Raw genomic sequence first — 20,000 nt, 5'->3', positions numbered from 1 at the left:
GCAGCTGCCAATTCACAACCTGCTGCACGGCAAGATCCACAGCGAAGAACTGCCTCCCATCAGCAGCAGCGTGCCGCCTGAATCCGACTGGGACAGCCTGGTGTCGGCCCAGCAGCGCATGGTAAGCAACACAAGCACACTTATACACACACACAGACATGCTCAGTGCCAGGACATGGCTACAGGATTTAGCACAGGCCATTTACATGCATAAGACTTGGTAAGGTTCAAAGTATCATTTCTGACCACCCTGACATTGATCATTGCCTATAACAGCACATCCTGGAATGTTTTTTTTGACTGACATTTTTTCTATTATTGACTTCAATTTCTTTTTAAATGAAACAATACCATGTAATATATAATTGGTTAGTTTATAATTACAATACAGTATGATACATGGAACAAGTTAGTTTCTGTCCTTATGTCTGATAAAGCAGCTGTAAGCAGTTGTTCTCTCACCAGTTTCCTTTAGCAGCTTGTCATTGTACAAAAAAAAATGTTTTACAGCCTACTGTTTGCTATAGAGATTAGAATATGAAGATATTTCCCCCCTAAAAATTGCTTTCTGCAGCTTAAATTCACATAAGGTATGTGATAGGAATATAAATAGACTGTGAAAAACTTCAGGCCAAAATATTTTGATATTATAATTTTAGCTCTACATATAAATTAAAAACATTTTACTTGTTTTGTTTCAAATGTGAGGTTTATTGATACTCCACTGCTCTGGCAGATAAAGGCAGAATATTTTTGCGACACACTCCGCTGTCTAGCCTCTTCGTCACATATTTACACATGCACGCATCCTCTCAACACTGTATCCCAGCTGAGACGGGTTTTTCATCCCAAGGACATGACGCGAGTGTAGCGGGCTGTCCCTCTGTAGACTGCTGGAAAGAAGAGTTTCGCCAAATGTTCGGCTTTGAAGTCTAAAGCTGCCCGCGAGTGGCTCAAGATCCCTTGGCGAGTGAAAAAGTGGCAGAGAGCGAAGTATTGAATTGCATTTCACGTCAGAACGATTTTTATGAATCTATAAATAGGAAGACAATGAGAGAGAAAGGGAGTAGGAGTCCTTGAGTGTGTGTTTGTGTGCGTGTGTGAGAGTGAGAAGACTTGGTCTCTATGGCTTCTTTCTATTGGACACAGGCACTTGATGAGCCACTGACAGACTCTCATTGTGTACAGCTTATAAAAATTTGTCTCGTTCTCTCTTTCTACTTACTCAAAATCCCCTTAATCTGGAACAGAACCCAACTAAAGTTTTGACCTGGAACTAAACCGGACTGGAGAGTTGACGTTTTCTATTTATTTTGAATATAACAGATTTCAATTTTTAAACAATATATTATACCACAACATTCTTAAATCCTGGATTCTGATTGGGTAGGAGGTCTTGCTTCATTTTCTATTACAGCCATCCCTACAAAAGTGACAGTAGTAATAGGATTCTGGTTGGTCAGGAGCACAAGTTTTTGTCATATAAGAGGAATTAAAAACTTCATGACATGCTACTATAAGACTTCATAGTGGAAGTCTGCTTCATCATACCACACACTTTATATCTGGGTGGTCTCTCCTCCTCCTCCGCTCTCTCTCCCTTTCTCTCCCTCTCTCTCTCCCATATGTAAATGCAGTGTGTTGCTCAGGTGCTCAATATTACAGCACGTGTAATTGGATTAACGAGGGCTTTTGTGTGATAGGTGTAATTAGGAAAAGCATTATAAAGAATTTCTCGACTATCTTCTCAGGTCTCAAGCCGGTTCTCTATTCAAATAATGAGGAAAAAATTAATTGCATCTCATTTGATCTTTGAGAGCATTTTTCATTCGCGAATCATGGATGATTTTTTTTAACAACGCACTAGAGAGTAGATTGGAGAAGTTGTGTGAGTAGTGAGATTTCTGTGACAGGAACAGATGTTGTGTTGTGTTATGAAAGAGAACTAAAGAGAAGCTGGGTATGAGATAAATGAGATAAACATAGAAAGCAGTGCGCATGTCATCTCTGGTGTGTGTAAAATGCTGTGCCAGTCAATTGCTCTGAATGGTCTACTGCATAATCACCTCGCGTTCGTGTCCTCTTGCCCTCTTGCCCTGTTGTCCGTCTGTGCCCAGGACACCACGCTGTACAGAGACCGGCTGCTCCGCATGCACATCTGCTAACCTCTCTTCGCTCTCAGCTCCTCACATTCCTGCATATTTTCAGGGATTAAGCAGCCCTGTATACAGTACGATGGAGCAATCCCGTGCTCTTCTTGGAACCATCCAAGAATTCCTTCCTCCGAGTTCTTCTGCCCCTCATCAATCACTAGCTGCCAACATTTCACAATGCCATTACGGGAGGAGCTGGAACAGGCTTGCTTTAGGTTTATTGCTGCAGCAACTTTTTTTTTTATCTCTAATCGCATTTTTAATCTCAAGCAAGCACGATTTTAGACAGACAGAAGATTCCTTTTCCGCCTTAAATGCAGTGAAAGTGTTTTGTGAGTGTTTGCCGATTGCAGACAAGAGGCCAGTTAACCACTAAACCACGCACAGGTGGGATTGCAAAACAACAGCAGCTCCAGGCAGGGCTCAGATTTATGAGTACCCGCAGGGTTCAGCGCAAAAGCAGCCAGCCACTGGAGGGACCGTCAAAATCGCTACGATTCGAACGACATGTTAGCATGGAACTGCAGTTTTGCAAAGGAGAAATAAAGAAAAGCGCTTTGCTGTTATCATTAAACGTAATGTACTAATCGAGCAATTTTCAGGCAAATCTCAGGCAAAGCCGTTGTGACACTTTGACAAACTGCAAATCTTTTTTTTTTCTTTTACTCTTTCCCTCTGTGGCATCTGGGAAAGCACTCAGAGAAAGATATGAGGCCTAAACAATCTCCTCTCCCCTCTCTCTTTGCTCTTTGTTTTTCTCCTTTAGGAGTCAGACAGCAATAAAGTATGTTCCCTGTACTCCTTCCGGAATAACTCTACCTCTCCGCACAAGCCGGAGGAGGGGGCACGGGAGCGAGGTGACCTGCTGGGTGCGTCCGCCTTCGGAACGCCGGAACGCCGCAAAGGGAGCCTGGCCGACGTAGTGGACACATTGAAGCAGAAGAAGCTGGAGGAGATGACAAAGACAGAGCAAGATGGTATGGAAGGTCTAAATATGTGTGTTTATGTGCATGTGTGTATATGAAGGAGAGAGAAAGAGAGAGAGAGAGAAAGAGAGAAGAAGAGAGAGATAAAGAGAGAGTGTGAGTAAGTGCATGCATGTGGACATCTGTGTTTGTACATGTTCATGCACAAGTGCCTTATTCATGGCTTTAGCAAGAGCCCACAAGCTGTGCATGGACCGCTTCAGGCATATATCAGTGTCCTTTTCTTTCACTGCGTATATTCTCATTTTCAGACACACTCCATCTCTTTACACACACACACACACACACACACACACACACACACACACACACACAAGGCACACACTCAAACCTGGGAGCACTGACGTGGCCATGTTTCCAGTTTGTTCTGAACGGGCTCCAGTGTGACAAAGAGTGGGTGGCACTACACACACCTCGGGTTTAAGTGTGGTCCTCGTGCTGCTCCAAGCCAAACTCTCAGACCGTAAAACACACGCCAGCGACCTGACGCCAGGAACATTACCTTTTTATTCAACAGCACAGACGACAGCATTCATTCCACAAAAATTCAACCAAAATAAATCCCCCTTAATTTCCTCCCTCTATTTCAGTGCAAATTTGTCTTCCTCGACTCACAGATACAAGATATTTCACACAATTCCAAATGAGTTATTTGTATAATAAACGCTTAAATATGTAATTTACACTAGTGTAAGAATCAGTTTAATACGATGCATTGTCCGACATTAGAAATGACTTCAAAACATCGGAGAAACTTTACATTTTAACATAAAACAGGAGTCTTTGTATACACTTAAATATGCAAAAAATGCTGCCATCATTAATGTCTATAGGACAAAAGAGAAATATTTTATTTAAATCAACATTTTTGCTGTGATTAATTGTGACAAAAAAAGGACAAATACAATATTACAATAGCAAATTATACAAATATTTAACTTACCCTGCATGGTCTGCTGCCAAAAGTTCTTTGCTTTAAAAAAATATATATATCTGAGGATTATGCATACACTTTTACCCTGATTAATATGTACAGATTTATAAATATGCATGAAATGCAAATTGGAAAATCGCCCATTTTCTTCTGCTTTCCTTAATAGTCTATCACAACTGATACACAAGATAGCAAGAGTGGCAATTTATGTTATAATTTTTAATATAACTTTAATATAATGTCAGAAAATAAATGTTGCCATAAAAAAAAAAAAATATTTAATCAGCATCTCTACATTTGGAAAATTGGTACGGATTTGCACTTAATATGTTTGCTTTATTAATCAAAGATTCCATGTATGATGTTGTACACATTGTTATACTTGATCATACACTTTGTATCAGATATTAATTGTCCCCTGAACATGACAGTTATTTAGTGATAGATTTTTAATATATGTCTTTGTATTTACTGTCATTTTTAATAATACATATCAAGTGTAAAATCTGAGGCAGTGGTGCAGCCACAGTTTTTTTTATTGTAACTATTGTTAAAAAATATATATAATTTCAGTTCCCAGCATTAGAAATTAAACCATGATGTCACTTGGGAGCCTGGAGCATGTCAGAAAAAACAAATATTAAGAATAGTTTAATAGTGCCTCTACTCTTAATTAGAACTAAGTAAGACTGAATATAACCAAACATACCGCACACACAAAAACGCACGCACAAAAACACACACTCACTCCAATTCTTTTCCCAAGAGACACCCTCGACTCATTGGAGCGTCTGGGGAACACTTCATCACATGAATAAATTAGACCTTAATTTAACTAAAATAATTTTTCTTTCTAACTTTTCACCCTGTTTTCTTCTCTCAGTCTTGGTAATAATTTATTCCTAGATGCCTGTGGCCTTGTACAGTGTGTGCAGCAAAGGTTGAAAAAATATTTTCAAACGAGCCATTTAATAAACAGTGTCGGCTTGCGGCCGTCTGTTATTCCAAAACTTTTTTTTTTGGAATCGATTTGCAAGAAGACGACGTGCCGTGCGTTTTCATAAAGACTTATTACTTTGCACCCCCTCGTAATTGTGAACCGTGATTCGAGTTTATGATACACAGGAGTAAATTACACAGATATCATTGACGTATTGCAAATCTTTTTTTTTCCCCAGTAATTTTTTTTTTTTTAGACTCGTTGATGATGCGATTTCCCCCGGCTCGTGTCCGTGATTAACCGCGTTCGACTGTCAGTATAAAGGTCTCGTCTCATCACGCACATTAGCTCCTGCTCTCGTTTTTTAATGCTGCTACGGCCTTATGCTAATGAGTCCCAGCTGGTATGGCCGGTTCTTGCTTAATTCTAAGTGGTCAAGTGCGGCTTGTAATCCTGAAGGCCGTATGTTTATTGCGCTGAGTAGAGGGTGCTTCAGCTTCTAGTGTACAGCTGTGTTAATCTGGACTTAATGGAGACGAGACGGAGGCGGACGCGGCCATGATCCGTGATCACTTGCGCGCCGTGAAAATAAACTCGAAGAAATGAGTTCCTGGATTTGTACCAGTCGAGAGGCTGCAAAAACACTGGGAACTGTTAGAACCAAGGGGTTCAGTGACCTTAAGGTTGGCTGAGTGAAACTTCCTGAGTGCTCTGATTGCTCGTTGTGGCTGTAAATTGCTGGGGATCAGTAGCTAATTTTTGTCTAGTGTGCTACACAGCTGTGTGTGCACGAATTAACCCTTTTATTGTGACTCTGAAAGTCACTCTCTCTTGGTGTCTTAACTGATAGGCTGGGCTAAAGGGCTAAAAACATTGCTTAGCTTAGCTTGTAACAAGCTTCCAGCCAGATGACACAAAGGCATGGAGAACAACTGTGGCAGCTTTATCTTTGAGACTAAATTCAAACCATCTGTCTGTTTAATGTAACTAGCTGTAATTTGCTTGTTCTCATGTCCTGTTCGGGAGGTCACGCAGCCTTCGAACATGCCTGGATCTTAATACGCGTCCTGTTTGTGATGTTTGAATAAATATCACGGTATCATTAAGTACCATTTAAGGTGGTGCAGTTGGTCGATACAACATTACTCCGCTTCACTTTCTCTCTCGCACACACACTTAATTAAATGTGGACGAGAGTCGACCACTCTCAAATTCAATCAGGTCTATTAGAACTGGCCAGCGAGGAAATCTGCCCTGGATCGTCATCTCGCCGCTGCCTGTTTTTAACTCGGCCCGTCCCGTGGCCAATCGCCTCAGTTGGGAGAACTCCCTCCCCCACCCCCACCTCTTTTTTTCTTCTTCATCCTTCCATCCCTTCACTCGTCTAACAGGTCCTTAAAGTGCTTTAAGTGCTTGTGACCGCTCTAATGAATGAAAATGTCCTTCCCAGGCCCGGAGGACTGCATTAAGCTGAATAGTCACCTTCACTGTAAAAGCTCCTCCAGGGCCAGTCGGGCCTAACGATTGTGTCTGCCGCTTATTTACCGGCTATTGTAAAATGCATTATTTATGGAGAACTCTCCAGACGACACTTGTCAAAGAGTTAAAAATGTCAAGCGTAAGTAGTGAAAGAAAACAGAGAGGGGGTAGTGGTTAGAAGAAATAAACTAACATGGAATATAGGGAAGGAAAAAAGAACATTAACAACATTACAGATTGAAGGTGACCTTGAGTGGGGTTCATAAGCAGTTTAAGCTAGCTTTATGTAATGTTCTAAAGTAATAATCAATACAGTTTAACACTAAGATACACACTCTGCTCTTTTCACTACTTTTCTTTTGGAGTCTATAAACTCTTTTCTGCTTATAAAACAAAACACAACAATTAAATCTTTTAATGGAATTGATCATATTTATTAATATTTTTTCTTGGAAAATATTAAAAGGCAAGGTCAGACAGCTCCTGTCTCTTCAACAATGCTACTGTGTTTTTTTTTTCACTTTTTGTGTCAGCACTTCTATGCTTCGTTGGCTCTGAAACGGCAGCGGAATTTCTGACAATGCACTCAAGCCGTTCCATTTTAATTTTTCCAGTCCCACAGTAGTTTGGACGACAGCGAGATTCTCGGAGAGTCAGACTTGGTCTAGTTAAGGAAGAACACAGCTTTTCCTAGTCTGGGCATTGGAGAGGTTTCAGAGGCTCTGCCAATTTAGTCAGCAGTCTTGTATTGGCAGGATTGCCTGCTTGTAACTCCTGGTAAAAGCTCGTTAGAGGCTAATCCGGTGCTTACAGCCGTGCTTGTGTGAAAACCAGGGTTACATTTCAAATGATACATGGCGGAGGTTTACGCTGAGGCGGACAGGGACGAATCACTTTCTGATTTAAAAGTTGTTCTGATTCAGGCTTAGAAATGTATTGAATGTGCATGGATACTGCATGCCAAAATATGAGACAAATAATGGATTTAAAAAACATTTTTTTACTAATTTTGTTTAAACTGAGAAAAAGTAATATATTCAGCTGAGCAAATGCAATCCTCCTGGATGCTTTTTGAAATATGTTGCACAATCTGTTCTCTCATGCATGGCAATTATAGGAAAACCATCAACAGCGGGGCAGTTTAATGAGGCGAAGTTACTATGAAGTTACTGTGAGCATCTTGAACTGTTTTATGTCTCTAATACCCCAGCAATTTGGTGAAGATAATTACTTTTTAATGTATTAAATAATTGACATGACAAACTTAATAATATTAAAAAAATGGAACATATAATATTTGTGAAACAAGTTCCTGTTCTCATTTACCTCATAGCAGCTATAAACAGAAACTGCAAGCAAGTGTAAACTCCTCTGGGGGATCCTTTTATAAACATTAGACATACTTGTCCGCACTGAAAAACCTGCACATGTTACATGTTACACATATTATTAAACATTACTATTTAAACAGTAACATATTATAGTCAGTATTATAGAATATTAATATAAACTTACATATAAGATTTACAGATGCACTAATGTGATAAAAATACAAATAATGTAAGAATAAAACACCTTTGGACTAATCAGGTTCTCGAATTCAGTTTTCTAGCTGTTGTGTAAATGAAATTAAGACATATAAAGTCTTGTTTGATGATGTGTCCTGGCCAGGACAAGATCCCTTGTGTCAGCATTCTTCAGCAGTTGTTCAGTCCTCTCACTTTTTCAACCTTAAAGTGAAAGGACAGGGTCGTATCCCACTTTTAGCGTGTGTGGGAAAATAATGCCAAGCGCATTTCAGAGGCGACAGGTGGAAAGTGGTGGCCCTGTCATGGAGCGAGTGAATTATGCCACCCTGGGTGACCCGTCTGACAGGAGAAACAGTTGCTACTGTGGCCTGGTTGAACGTATTCTCTGGGCACGGTAACCTTAGCTCCCTCGAGTGGTGCACGAAAGACGATGGAGAATAGAGACATGGTCGCTCTCTGTACACCTGGAGCTTTGTGCATTGAGTCGAGTGTAATGAGTTTAGCAGGATGGAGGGGTTCTGTGCACTGGATGCGGCCCACGCAAGGCTGGCTCTCTGGGGTGCGGGGGATATTTGCAGTAACCTCCCTGCTGGAGCTTGGCTAATTCTGAAACAGGTGAGCTGCAATCGCAGCTGTGTACGTGGGTCTACGTGACCTCTCCCCTCTGGTGATCCAGTCATCTGGAATTCTTAGCTCTACAGGTCTATCTCGGCTCATCGCGGAGATATTCATCCTTCAGTGGCTGTAAAAAAAAACAAGAAATCTGTGCATTTTGAGGGTACACCACACAAATAAGGTTTTATTCAGTCCACAAAGTCCAAAACAGACCTACAGAAATACAGATGTAGCTTAAACCCCTAATGAGCAAGAACCCTTGAGAGGAAGCAAACTCATGTGCCATGTGACGTAAAAAAAAAGAAGTAGCACAGACTCACGCCGGCTGGCTAATAATCTTTTTGTTAATAATCCACACTCCTCGCGTGGCACGACTTCAACCAAATCGTAGAGAGATGTGGAGATTAATGGTCTCAGGGTAGAAAGCCGTGCTCCTGTGTGTCATTTAGGTTGCATTTTTATGACCCCTTTGAAAAGGCTTCAGTTGAAATAATGGAGCAGAGAAGTGAGAGCTCTCAAGCTTGCACTCTCTTTCTCTCTCTCTCTTTCTCTCTCTCTCTCTCTCTCTCTCTCTCTCCCTCCTTCCTCCTTGTCATCTGCCTCTGGGTTTATTCCACCTAATTAATAGGAATCTTTGTTGTAATGATCCGTGGCACTGGCCCCCTTGACTCGATGCATATGCAATGAAGTTGAGGCCCCCTCTTTAATTCCTTGGCCGGTCGCCGGAGCGAACCTGAATATTTGGAGGCAGTCTTCAAATGCATCTCTCCGTCCACCAGCACTGGCCAAACATCAGTCAACCTCTTTTCCTCTCTCATCTTCTCACTCTCTGCTTCCTTTAATAGGGTTGGCCCACTGCTGTCCACCTTTGACTCGCACTGCTTGTCTGAATAAAAGTGGCTGCATTAGATTAGTGTGTGTGTGTGTGTGTGTGTGTGTGTGTGTGTGTGTGTGTGTGTGTGTGTGTGTGTGTGTGTGTGTGTTTGTTTTTGTGTAAGTGCTGGTGTCAGTGTAAGTTAGTGATGAGAAGTGTTTGAAGGTGTGTATCCGTTCAGGAACCTGGCTTGTCACATTTTTTCGAACCGAGACCGACAAGACACACTGGAATGGCTTGTTAGGCATGATGGTCTTGATCAAAAGCTGCTTTCTGGTCTCTGGTCAACGTTCATGTCATTCTGTGAAGCAGACAGTAAATAGACTTCTGCTTCTGGTAAAGGGCCGAAAAGCATGAAGCAGGCATGTTTGTCATGCTGTGAAAAACACAAGCAATTCTGACTAGAAGAGGCAGCTCTCTCCTTGACAGCTGGTTCCACAGAAAAAAAAAAGATTCTGTCAGGCTCTTCCTGCAATAAGGCTTAGGACACTTTCATGCTGATTACTCTGAATCTGAATCAGAAAGATTGATTTTTTTGGTTCATTTGTTTCACAGTTTGCATATCTTTTTTTTTTTCTCTATATCTTCATTTTTGCAGTGCAACCCAAAGCGCTAGAGCTGCTTGATTCAGTTCCTGCAGATAAGTTGTCTCAGAGTTGAATCACTTTATCATTAGGAAGGGAAATGAGTCAATCTCGATCAGAGTTGGCATCTGAAAAAAGTGCACCATAAAAGGAAATTTACCAAAGATCATTTCTAAACTCGTGAATGTGAAAGTGTGGTTATGTCTTGTGGACAGAACCATGAGGCTTTAATCTCCCTATCTCCCCCCTTTTGGTAGCTCAGCAGGGCCTCCAAACCCAGAATCCCCTGCTCTAAATAGAGCACTTCGCCTTTGCGGATGACAAAAGAGGCAGCTGCTCCTGCTTCAATGTGCCATTCTTTGAGGCCCTATCGCCTTCCCGCACCGACTCGGGTTGCCATTAGTCGACAGTAGCAACTGCTCAGGAGCATTCCAGGAGCCATCTTCCCTCTCCAGCTCAGCTGTTGACTCGCTACACCCCCCACCCATCCCCACAAACACCACCACATACCCCCGCCTCGTCTACCCCTCTCGTACAGGAAGGCAACACAACGCCTGCATTGTGCCTCCTCCCTTCCCAAGGCTCTGTCATGAAGCTGGAGCTATCCAGATAGGAGGAAGCAAGACGCAGCCAGGAGTCATGAACAGAGCCCTGTTTGTCCCCCTCCCTCACTATAGGTGCCTCTGCTCCTCAGCTGTGGCTGACATGACTCTTGCAGAGCGCTCTATACACGGTTGCTAAAACACAAGTGAAGTAGGGGTTGAACTCATCTGTGTGATGAAGTGTGAGGCAATGTGAAGCATTGTGAGTCTATGTGAGGTAGTGTGAGCCTCTTTGAGTCATTGTCATACTCTGTAAGGCAACGGAAGTTCAGGTAGTCTCTTTGAGACAGTGCAAGACAGTTTGACAAAACAAGTCAGTTTCAGCAACACTGAGAATACAGTTCCATCAGTACTGAGATCTTGATCTGAGATCTGCATTTTTTCTCAAGCTTGTGATGAGAAATTAAGTGAAGAAACTTTAAGTGAAGTGGATCAATGGTTAATGCTTTGGATTTCTGATCAGATGGTTTGGGCCCAAGCCCCATCACTGCCAAGCTGCCATTGTTAGGCCCTTGAGCAAGGTCCTTAACCATTTCTGCTCCATGGGCACTGTATAATCTCTGACCCCAAAGCTGAAATATGCTGCTGTTTAATTTGTCAGACCAATTACAATTTTCTACACTTTTAGCTTCAACCACATGTTCCTATTTGATTCTTTCGGGACCCTTCAAGGAAGAGAATAATTTTCATGCGGTTCTTTGTTTGATGTGTGATGATGGATTTTTTTACTGTTGCTTCAGTGTATTTAGTCCTACATGAAGTCATAATTGTTTAATTTGTTTAATAATGTGCGTTTTAAAATGCTGTTCAGTGGTTTGTGCTTCTGATCAGCTGGTCATGAGTTTAAATCCTGTTCCTGTTTCCTGACTCAGTGGATTAAAATCAGCATCCAGATGAAACAATATTTGATGTTGTGAATAAACTGAGGAATGACACACCTTTAGAGAGCTGAGGAGGGTGTGCTGTTGTCCTGAAGGCCAGGAGCAGGTTGTTGGGTTGCAAAGCAGAGCGAGGGTTTTTAATTAGCTCCTGTTTTATGTGACCCCTCAGTGTTTGAAATAGCACAGCGAATGAGGGGGAATGCTGACGCGCAGGAACAGCAGGCCGCCCCATTAATGAGCCCTAAATCTGTCATTGTGGAACTGGAGCTCCTCGTATGGAATTAACACCGGCCTTTCTGTAGATTAAACGCAAAGAGATTACAAATTAACCCTTCCATCACTGTATGTATACACCCACACACATAGACACAAACACCCACACACACAGACACACACTCTGCTACTCACAGGTATTTCTCACAAAATGCCTGACAAAAAAGTGACAAGAGTCATCTGACTAGTTTTAACATGGTAACTAACACACAAACACATTTACACACACACGCACACATGCACACACACACACACACACACACACACACACACACACACACACACACATTTTTCTTGTTGCACTTTTGTTTGTTTTCTTTCTTTATTGTTGCAGTTTTCTTTTGCCTGCTTTTGTTTATTTCCATTAAATTATTTCTATCCCAAACCCTTCCTTCCTTCCTTCCTTCCTTCCTTCCTTCCTTCCTTCCTTCCTTCCTTCCTTCCTTCCTTCCTTCCTTCCTTCTATTCTTTATTTTCTCTTATACTATACAATTTCTCTGATTGGTATTCCTTACTCTCATTACTTTTCTCTTTAATTAATATTTTATTTATTTCTATTTTTTTTAATTCAGAAACTTTCTTCGCTTCGCTTCTCTTCTATGGATATTTCACATGCACTTGTAACGTCTCAGACTGGAACAAAGACGATGTATAATCGTCTGTGTAAAAAAAAAAAAGTCTCTGTCAGTCATCTTTTTCTTTTTTTGTCCCACTCAAACTCACATGCTGCAGAAACATGAGATGAAACACCAGAAGAAACAGATCTGAGTGTGTTTTACTGCACTGCAAGCTCTGCGGTTCTGTAATTATAAGCTCTCTCTCTCTCTCTCTCTCTCTCTCTCTCTCTCTCTCTCTCTCTCTCTCTCTCTCTCTCTCTCTCTCTCTTTTTAGTAGCGTCCCCACATATAATTTGAAGTCTGCTCAGGTCGAGTGGTTAATATGCTTTAAGACCCTGTCATCTATTACACGTCATCATGTTCCAATGATAGCTTCAGATTATGGCTTTGGATTATAATTAATGAATTGATGGATGGATAGAGCGAGTTTTTCTCCTCTTTTCTTCAGCACCACTTAGCATAATGCTGCTGCAATTAGTGATTTTGGTAGTAAGGCACTTCAGCTGGCTGTCATTTCCCCCGAGTGGCTGAGGAAGAAGAGCAATGACCTTCATCACCACTCTGTAATAAAACTATGAACGTGCATTTCCTTTTCTTTTCCACTTTGTAAAGTTTTTACTTCTCTATCTTTCTCACTCCCCCTCTCTCTCTTTCTCTCTCCATGTGAGGAACTCGGTTCTCCCAGCATGCTTTGCAGCTTACGGTTGAGTTGAAAGTAGAAAGCAGTGGTGATTGTTGAAGTGTTCCGGGTAAAACAAAGAGCCATTGAGTCTCTTAGAGGCGGAATTTCGAGGGAACTTCCTAGGAATGGGAATTCCCAACCTTTTGAAGTGCTATGGTTACTGTTCATCTCCAAACACACACACAGGAAGCAACTGAGGAAAAGAACCACATGAGAACCCATTGTGGGGAAAAGGATCACACTGTGAGGAGCACACTTGGTGCTTTAGCTCATGTATATGAACCGTACAGTATGCTGAACTCTGACACAGAACAACAGAAGCCACTGTGCAACACTGCAATCAGACCCAACTTTACAGATCCATAAAACAAAATTGTACAGCACAAGAATTTAAACACAGGCACTTCCACAGGGCAGATAGAAAAATCATTGTATTTGAGAGCTGCATGTGTTCGTAACTCCGTTATATAATTGCGACATCGGCTCATGAGATGATGCCATGAAGGTGGGGAGAGAATTTCGTGCATGTGGAGATGAAGTGAAGTTTGGGTGACTGGAGCTGTCACTTCTGACTTCAGTACATTTTGAGTCTATTGATGAGGGTTCTCTCAGGCTGGGTTTGTCTTCAGAACCTGTTCATTTAGTAAATGGCTGCGCAGCTCTGATCCCACTGAGCGACATTATCCGCACAGCCCTATTAATTAAAGAGAACTGAATAAATGCAAGTGTTTGGGAGCGTTGATTATGAGAAGAGTTTGTGTGTGACAGTTAGATTGCAGGGTGCAGTGCTAAGGAAACTGGCTGCACGGTGAGACACGGTGAGACACGGTGGGATTTGGTGAGACACGGGGTGACGCCCCCTCATTTCATTCTCCTGTGAAATTATTATCATTTATTACAGTGTGTGGGCTCGAATGATTACCGACATCAAATGGAAATTAGAAATTAAAATGAAGTCCACACGTCGCTGCTTAGCGATCGTCTACACCGACACTGAAACCTCTCATCAAAGCTGTGCAAAGTTTCCATAAGAAAATGCTCGTCCTTTTGCTTTCTCTTTCTTTATTTTTAGTCATACCTTAAAGGAAAAAATGTATATATATTTGTTTTGGCCTCTTAAATCATATCTGTGTGCACAGAAAACATGAGGAACAGCCTGCTATATTTCTAAGTTCCTTCTTTCTTCATTCGTGCCCTTAATTTCTTTTGTAAACTTTTTTTTTAGCTTTCTTTCTTTCTTTCTTTCTTTCTTTCTTTCTTTCTTTCTTTCTTTCTTTCTTTCTTTCTTTCTTTCTTTCTTTTTTTCTTTCTTTCTTTCTTTCTTTCTTTCTTTCTTTCTTTCTTTCTTTCTGTCTGTCTGTCTGTCTGTCTGTCTGTCTGTCTGTCTGTCTATCTATCTATCTATCTATCTATCTATCTATCTATCTATCTATCTATCTATCCATCCATCCATCCATCCATCCATCCATCCATCCATCCATCCATCCATCCATCCATCCATCCATCCATAACATTGCACTTAGAGGGAAGACTTGTTTCTTTTTTAATGTTTGCTCTCTGTTAATTTTTTCCCATTTTGTGGAAAGGTTGAGCTCATTAGGGATGAACCTTAACGAGCCGTGCCGTGAACAGAACGTAGCAAGCTGCATCTGCCAAGAAAAACCAAAAAGATGGGAGCAAAGAGAGAGAAAGAGGGGGAATGGGTGAAAGGGAAAGAGCGAAAGAAAGTTCATTTTGTTATCCAAGCATTAAATAGTCTTAGTCTGTTTTCCTTTAAAAGTGACCTTGTGGAGCGAGGAGAACTGCCGAGCTGTACACATGGCGTCCATCGGGGCGCAATCACGCACAGTCCTGCCACCTCGGGCTCGGACATATGTTGAGTTTTATTTCATTCTTCTGACATTAATCCTATTCGCCAGCTGTTCTGCCAGCTGCCACTCTCCAGCTTAAAGTGGAGATTGCAGTTCTGGGGGATCGTAGTATGGCCTTATCTTGGCTCCTTATCTCTGTTCGCTAAGTTTTGATTGGATTTTTTTTTTAATCGCTCCTTCCTTCCTCCTGTTTTCCCTCCCCTGCTGCCCCCCCACTCCATTCTGCTCAAGAATCCTCAAGTTCTACTTTTCCTCCTTGCAATCTTTCTTGCTCTTTTAACTAACTTTGTTTTATTCATTTATTTATTTTTTCCTTTCTTCTCCCTCTGGTAAAGAGAAAAGCGAGACTCTGTAGTTCAGGGACTTTTTAATCTCCAGGCCAAGTCTACGATTCTTCATTCTGGACAGCTGCCTCTAAAAAAAAAATGCTGGCCTTGGTCTTGCTCAACATTTATAATTCAGTACTGTTCTTTTATATAGACATGCAAAGGCTTTACATCAGATGCCCAGAGAGCCCCTCCTGAGGAGATCAGGAGATGGCATTGGCATCTGAGAGGAAAGAAAAAGGAGGAAAGAGTTAGAGGGAAAGTGAACTGGTATCGTGTCTATCCAACAGCGACAAAATAAAAGGCAAAAACAAAAAACAACAACTAACATTTTCATCAAAAAGCATCTTCACCTTGATCTTAAGTGTTTAATTGTCTTCTTTAGAGTTTCAGACTGCATGTTGATAAGTTGTGACTTTAAGCCTTCGTTCAGAGTAAAACCTTCACCCGTAATACTGCACAAATTTCATTGTTTACAATTTTTAAATGTTAATACTTAACTATTAGCAATAAAACAAATGAGCTTTGTGATTAGTTCCACTGTGTTTCCACTCCTTCTAGCAAATAGTCCCCTTTCAGTTAAGTTCCCCTCACAATGTTTACCCGGTGAGTTTTGTTCACTCTTTACAGATAGAACAGAAGTTCCTATGGAATTTATTTCCCCCTTGCAGATGATTAATATTAAATAGTTCCCACTCACTGATAGTTCCTTTTGCATTTAGTACCCACTCACAGTTACAGTAGTTCCCATTAGTTTCTCCTTATAGTTAGTTTCTATTCTATTTAGTCCCCATTCAGTTAGTTCACATTGTGTTGAATTTCCATTATCAAATGGTTGAGTTTAGTTCACCTTTCACAGATAGTTCCTATTAAATTTACTTCACACTCACAATTAGTTTCTACTGGTTTTGTACGTCATATCCGAGTGTGTCCCTCCCTTAAAATAATTCCTCTAGTCTCTTCACCTTCCTAATGAACTTTGGCAGAGAATTTTGCATTAATTGATCCACGTTAATAATTCAAAGCTTGATTAGTGTAGCAGTAAAATGAATTTGTGAAGAAATCGTGTTTCATGCTTTTAAGAGCAGTTCATTCGCACATGCTTGACACGCATACATATTATTTTGCGAGGTCAGGGTTAGGGTTTTAACGAAACATGGGTTTCTCCATGGTTTCATCTTGATTTCTATCGGGAGATGTGCTGCCGATCGAAGTCTAACCAAAGAACGCACAGAACAACACTGTCTACTTGGAAGCCTATCCGATGTAGAAATATTTCAAACAGAAAGGACACATATGACTCATTCAGTGATCTAGATTCTTTTTTTCTGTCTAGAACCCATTTAGGAAGCAATGAACGATTGACCAATTATGTCCCTTTTCAGTTTTTTTTTTATCTGAAAGGTGTCCAAAAAACTGTTTTACAAAGAACTGTTACTGATCCATATCTAACAAAAGAACCCACTTAAGAATGCTTTGTCAACCAAAAATAACTTATTCCCCTAAGAGTGTAGGGTTCCAAGTAGAACCAATGTTAAATCCCTGTGATTTTTTTTCGTTATCCTGCATTTGGTTTCCTTTATTGGACCAAATAGAAATGTTTTAGGAAGCTAAGAATCTGATCTGAAGATATCTTCCAGGTGGAAAAGGAACACAATTTAGGAAGCTGAGAATCATTATCTAAACCAAGAACCCCTTAAAGAAGCCTCATAGAAGTCTACATTCCGCCTGAGGGACTAACCGTAAAAAAAAAAAAAAAAAAAAAAAAAAATCAGAAAGATCGTACCTGTGCATGCTTTTGTTGGCTTTTGACCCGAGAGCTACAATTAGACTACAGCTCAAGACCTGTTATTAAGGTGAAATGGTTTCCCTTTGAATTCCACAACATCTTGTTTAGGATTTAGGGCTTTCAAGAGAATTTGGGATTGAGGAATACAAATGAAACGTCAAACGTCGTGCTGTTTTATTTGTTTTGTTTTGTGGGTGTATCCATGTTGAAAAATATTTAATGAAGATGAAAATTATATATTTCTTTAGGTGTTTTTTTTTTTTTTTTTTTCCTTGGGTTTTTTCCCCCTTGTGGGATTTTCTTTTTCTGTTTTGTTTCTTTCTTCTCAATCTTTAAGGATCTATTTTTACAAGCTGTTGACAAGCAGGGGAAGAAAAAACGTCTGCCGTGGTTCTCAGCGACCTACAGGTGACTAACCGAGGTGCTCACTAAGTGGAATAATGAACAGTATTAGGTGTCAATTAAATCAAGCCTTCCCCAAGGTGCAGGTGCTCCACACTGTACTGACACGTCTCGAGAAGCCTGAAGCCTCTTCACCCATGCATGCCAAAAGGCGCATTTGCATATTAAAGAGACGAAATTATTTAACTGAGTCGGAAAAAAAAAAGAAGAAAGAAAAAAAAAAATTCTGGAAATGATCGAGGTTATTAAAACTGTTGACAGGGAGGGAGGGTAATTGGCAGAAAATGAGCGCCAAGGCTGTGTTGTACACCGTGTTGTGGTGGAGTTCTTTATCCAGATGCTCTCTCTTTCTATCTCTCTCTCACACTCCCCCCTCTCTCTCTCTCGTGTTTTTTTGACTCTCCGTTTTAGCGGTGAGCATTGTGTGTCTTCGCCCGGGTATGTAACCTATTACGTTTTAGATTGCTCCCTTGCAATTAGTGCCCTTTTTGTCCTCCCTTCAATAACAGCGTGATTATGGAGACTTCAGGAGCGCGGCGCGATGCCGTCGCCGTTAACAGCTGTTGTCTGCAGGCTCGCTGACGCGAGTGACAAAACATGTTTCCTTTTTGCCGTTTCACTTTCCTGTCTGCCTCTTGTAATTATTACACTCTCATTTTGTGATGATGATGGAGTCTTGTTTTAGTCGCTCTGTGATTAAGACATTCAGAAGATTCCCCCCTTTTTCCAAATGTTTTGTGTGTGCATGCAGTTTTTCTTTTCTTTCTCTTTCTCTCTTTCTGTCTCTCTCTCTCTCTCTCTCTCTCTCTCTCTCTCTCTCTTTTTGTTCATCCATGCCTCCAGTTTGTTTTTACGACAAGACGAGGAAAAAGAAAGATGAGGCGGCTCTTTAGGGCTTTCTTATTTTGCGGGTGGATTGGGATTGTTTAAAGTAAAGAAAAAAGTATTGGAAAACAGAATCCAGGAATAAAGCCACCATAGATGTGAAAGAGCATACAGAACAATTTGTTTGGAAAACTATTCCCGTATAGGATTCTTTTTTTTCCTTTTTTTTTCGAGGTCTGTGGACATTTTTGAGCACCTGCTTGAACTTGATCTGTTAATCTCATAAAGCAATAATAATCTATATGTCTGCCATGTTTGCTTATGTTGTTGCTTTGACTCGAACATTCTTTGATCACATGTTTCTTCACCCCTAGCCAAACACAACAACGAAGAAACAAAAGCACAATATATTTTGTGTTTAATTTTTTTTTTTTTGTATATGCAGCTCTGCAATGCTTCGCTTTAAAGAAACGAAGCATTATATTTCCGTATTGTGACGTACTTTCGGTGAGACTGAAGCGCATAGGGTTTGTTTTGATAGTTTAATGACCAGGGTTAACCAGGTTTGAGAGAATGGAAAGTTCGGTTATATTCGAACAAAGTTCGGTTTAAGTTTGGTTTGCTATCATTTTGCACATTTCTTGTGTCATGCTCATTCATTTATTCATTTTCTCCCGCTTATCCGTAATTCGGGTCGCGGGGGCAGCAGTCTAAGCAGGCCCCCGCCTTCGACTGCTGCCCAATCCTCACAGCACCGTCCCTTATGGTCCCTCCTGCAGGTGGTGAGCCCACGGGAAGGCGGCCCCACGTCACTCCGACGTCACGGACCTTGATATTTCCCTCGTAAGGGACCTGCTATTGTGTCATGCTATTTTTAAATTTTCCAACTTGTACATTTCTTATATTGGATTAGATGCATGTTTTCTCCTTTTATCAGTCTTAAATTTTTGTTGTTATTACCGCCACACCAGTCCATAGATATCAATAGAGATATAAATCATGGACCAAATGAACTAACAAGAAGACAGGATAGACAGTGTAAAAGTGGCAGGAAGTGGTGACTCAGTGGGGACGCACACAATGTACAATTCATGCTTACAGAGAACAATATCTAACTATGAGACAAGAAGTGTAGAGAGGAATAGAGTGAAGTACTCCCCTTTCTCTCTCTCTCTCTCTCTCTCTCTCTCTCTCTCTCCATCTCTCCCTGTCTTCTCCATCTTTTGCTCAGCTGAGAGAGGGATTGATGAGGAAGAGCAGCTTCCTGTAGTGGGGATTATGACGGCTGTGTGAGGCCTGAGGGGGCAACGACAGATGTGCTGGCATCACGCCAAGGGGCACGAGTCATTGGGATGGACACACACACACACATACACACACGCACACACACGCACAAACTCTCAAGTACAACTCAGAAGAATTATCTGTGCTGTGACATGGATGCAAAAGATAGAAAGAATATCTATAGAGAGAGAGAGAGAGAGAGAGAGAGAGAGAGAAAGATGTTGACCTTTTATAGCTCAAGGTCTCGTTGAATTCGATTCCAAATTTTTAATTAGATATAAAGCTTTGCTAGCAAGATATTAATACCATTTATTAAAGAAACCCTTCCAAACGTTTACATTTTTGGCACTCCCA

The 20,000-nt window shown here is 41.0% G+C and overlaps 1 protein-coding gene across 19 annotated transcripts in view; it reads left to right on the top strand.

The window, feature by feature from the left end:
* Positions 1-20,000, top strand: part of sox6 (SRY-box transcription factor 6) — a 152,278-nt gene that overhangs the window by 46,607 nt on the left and 85,671 nt on the right. For all 19 annotated transcript variants that reach the window (XM_083558476.1, XM_083558474.1, XM_083558472.1 and 16 more), the window contains 2 exons: positions 1-121; positions 2,920-3,130. The exon at positions 1-121 is cut by the window's left edge. In XM_083558476.1, coding sequence (XP_083414602.1) covers positions 1-121; positions 2,920-3,130 — 332 coding nt within the window. The remainder of the gene's footprint in view (positions 122-2,919; positions 3,131-20,000) is intronic.

Source organism: Silurus aristotelis (assembly GCF_946808225.1).
Source record: "Silurus aristotelis genome assembly, chromosome: 13".
NCBI lineage: Eukaryota > Metazoa > Chordata > Actinopteri > Siluriformes > Siluridae > Silurus > Silurus aristotelis.
This window is presented reverse-complemented; position numbering and strand designations above follow the sequence as displayed.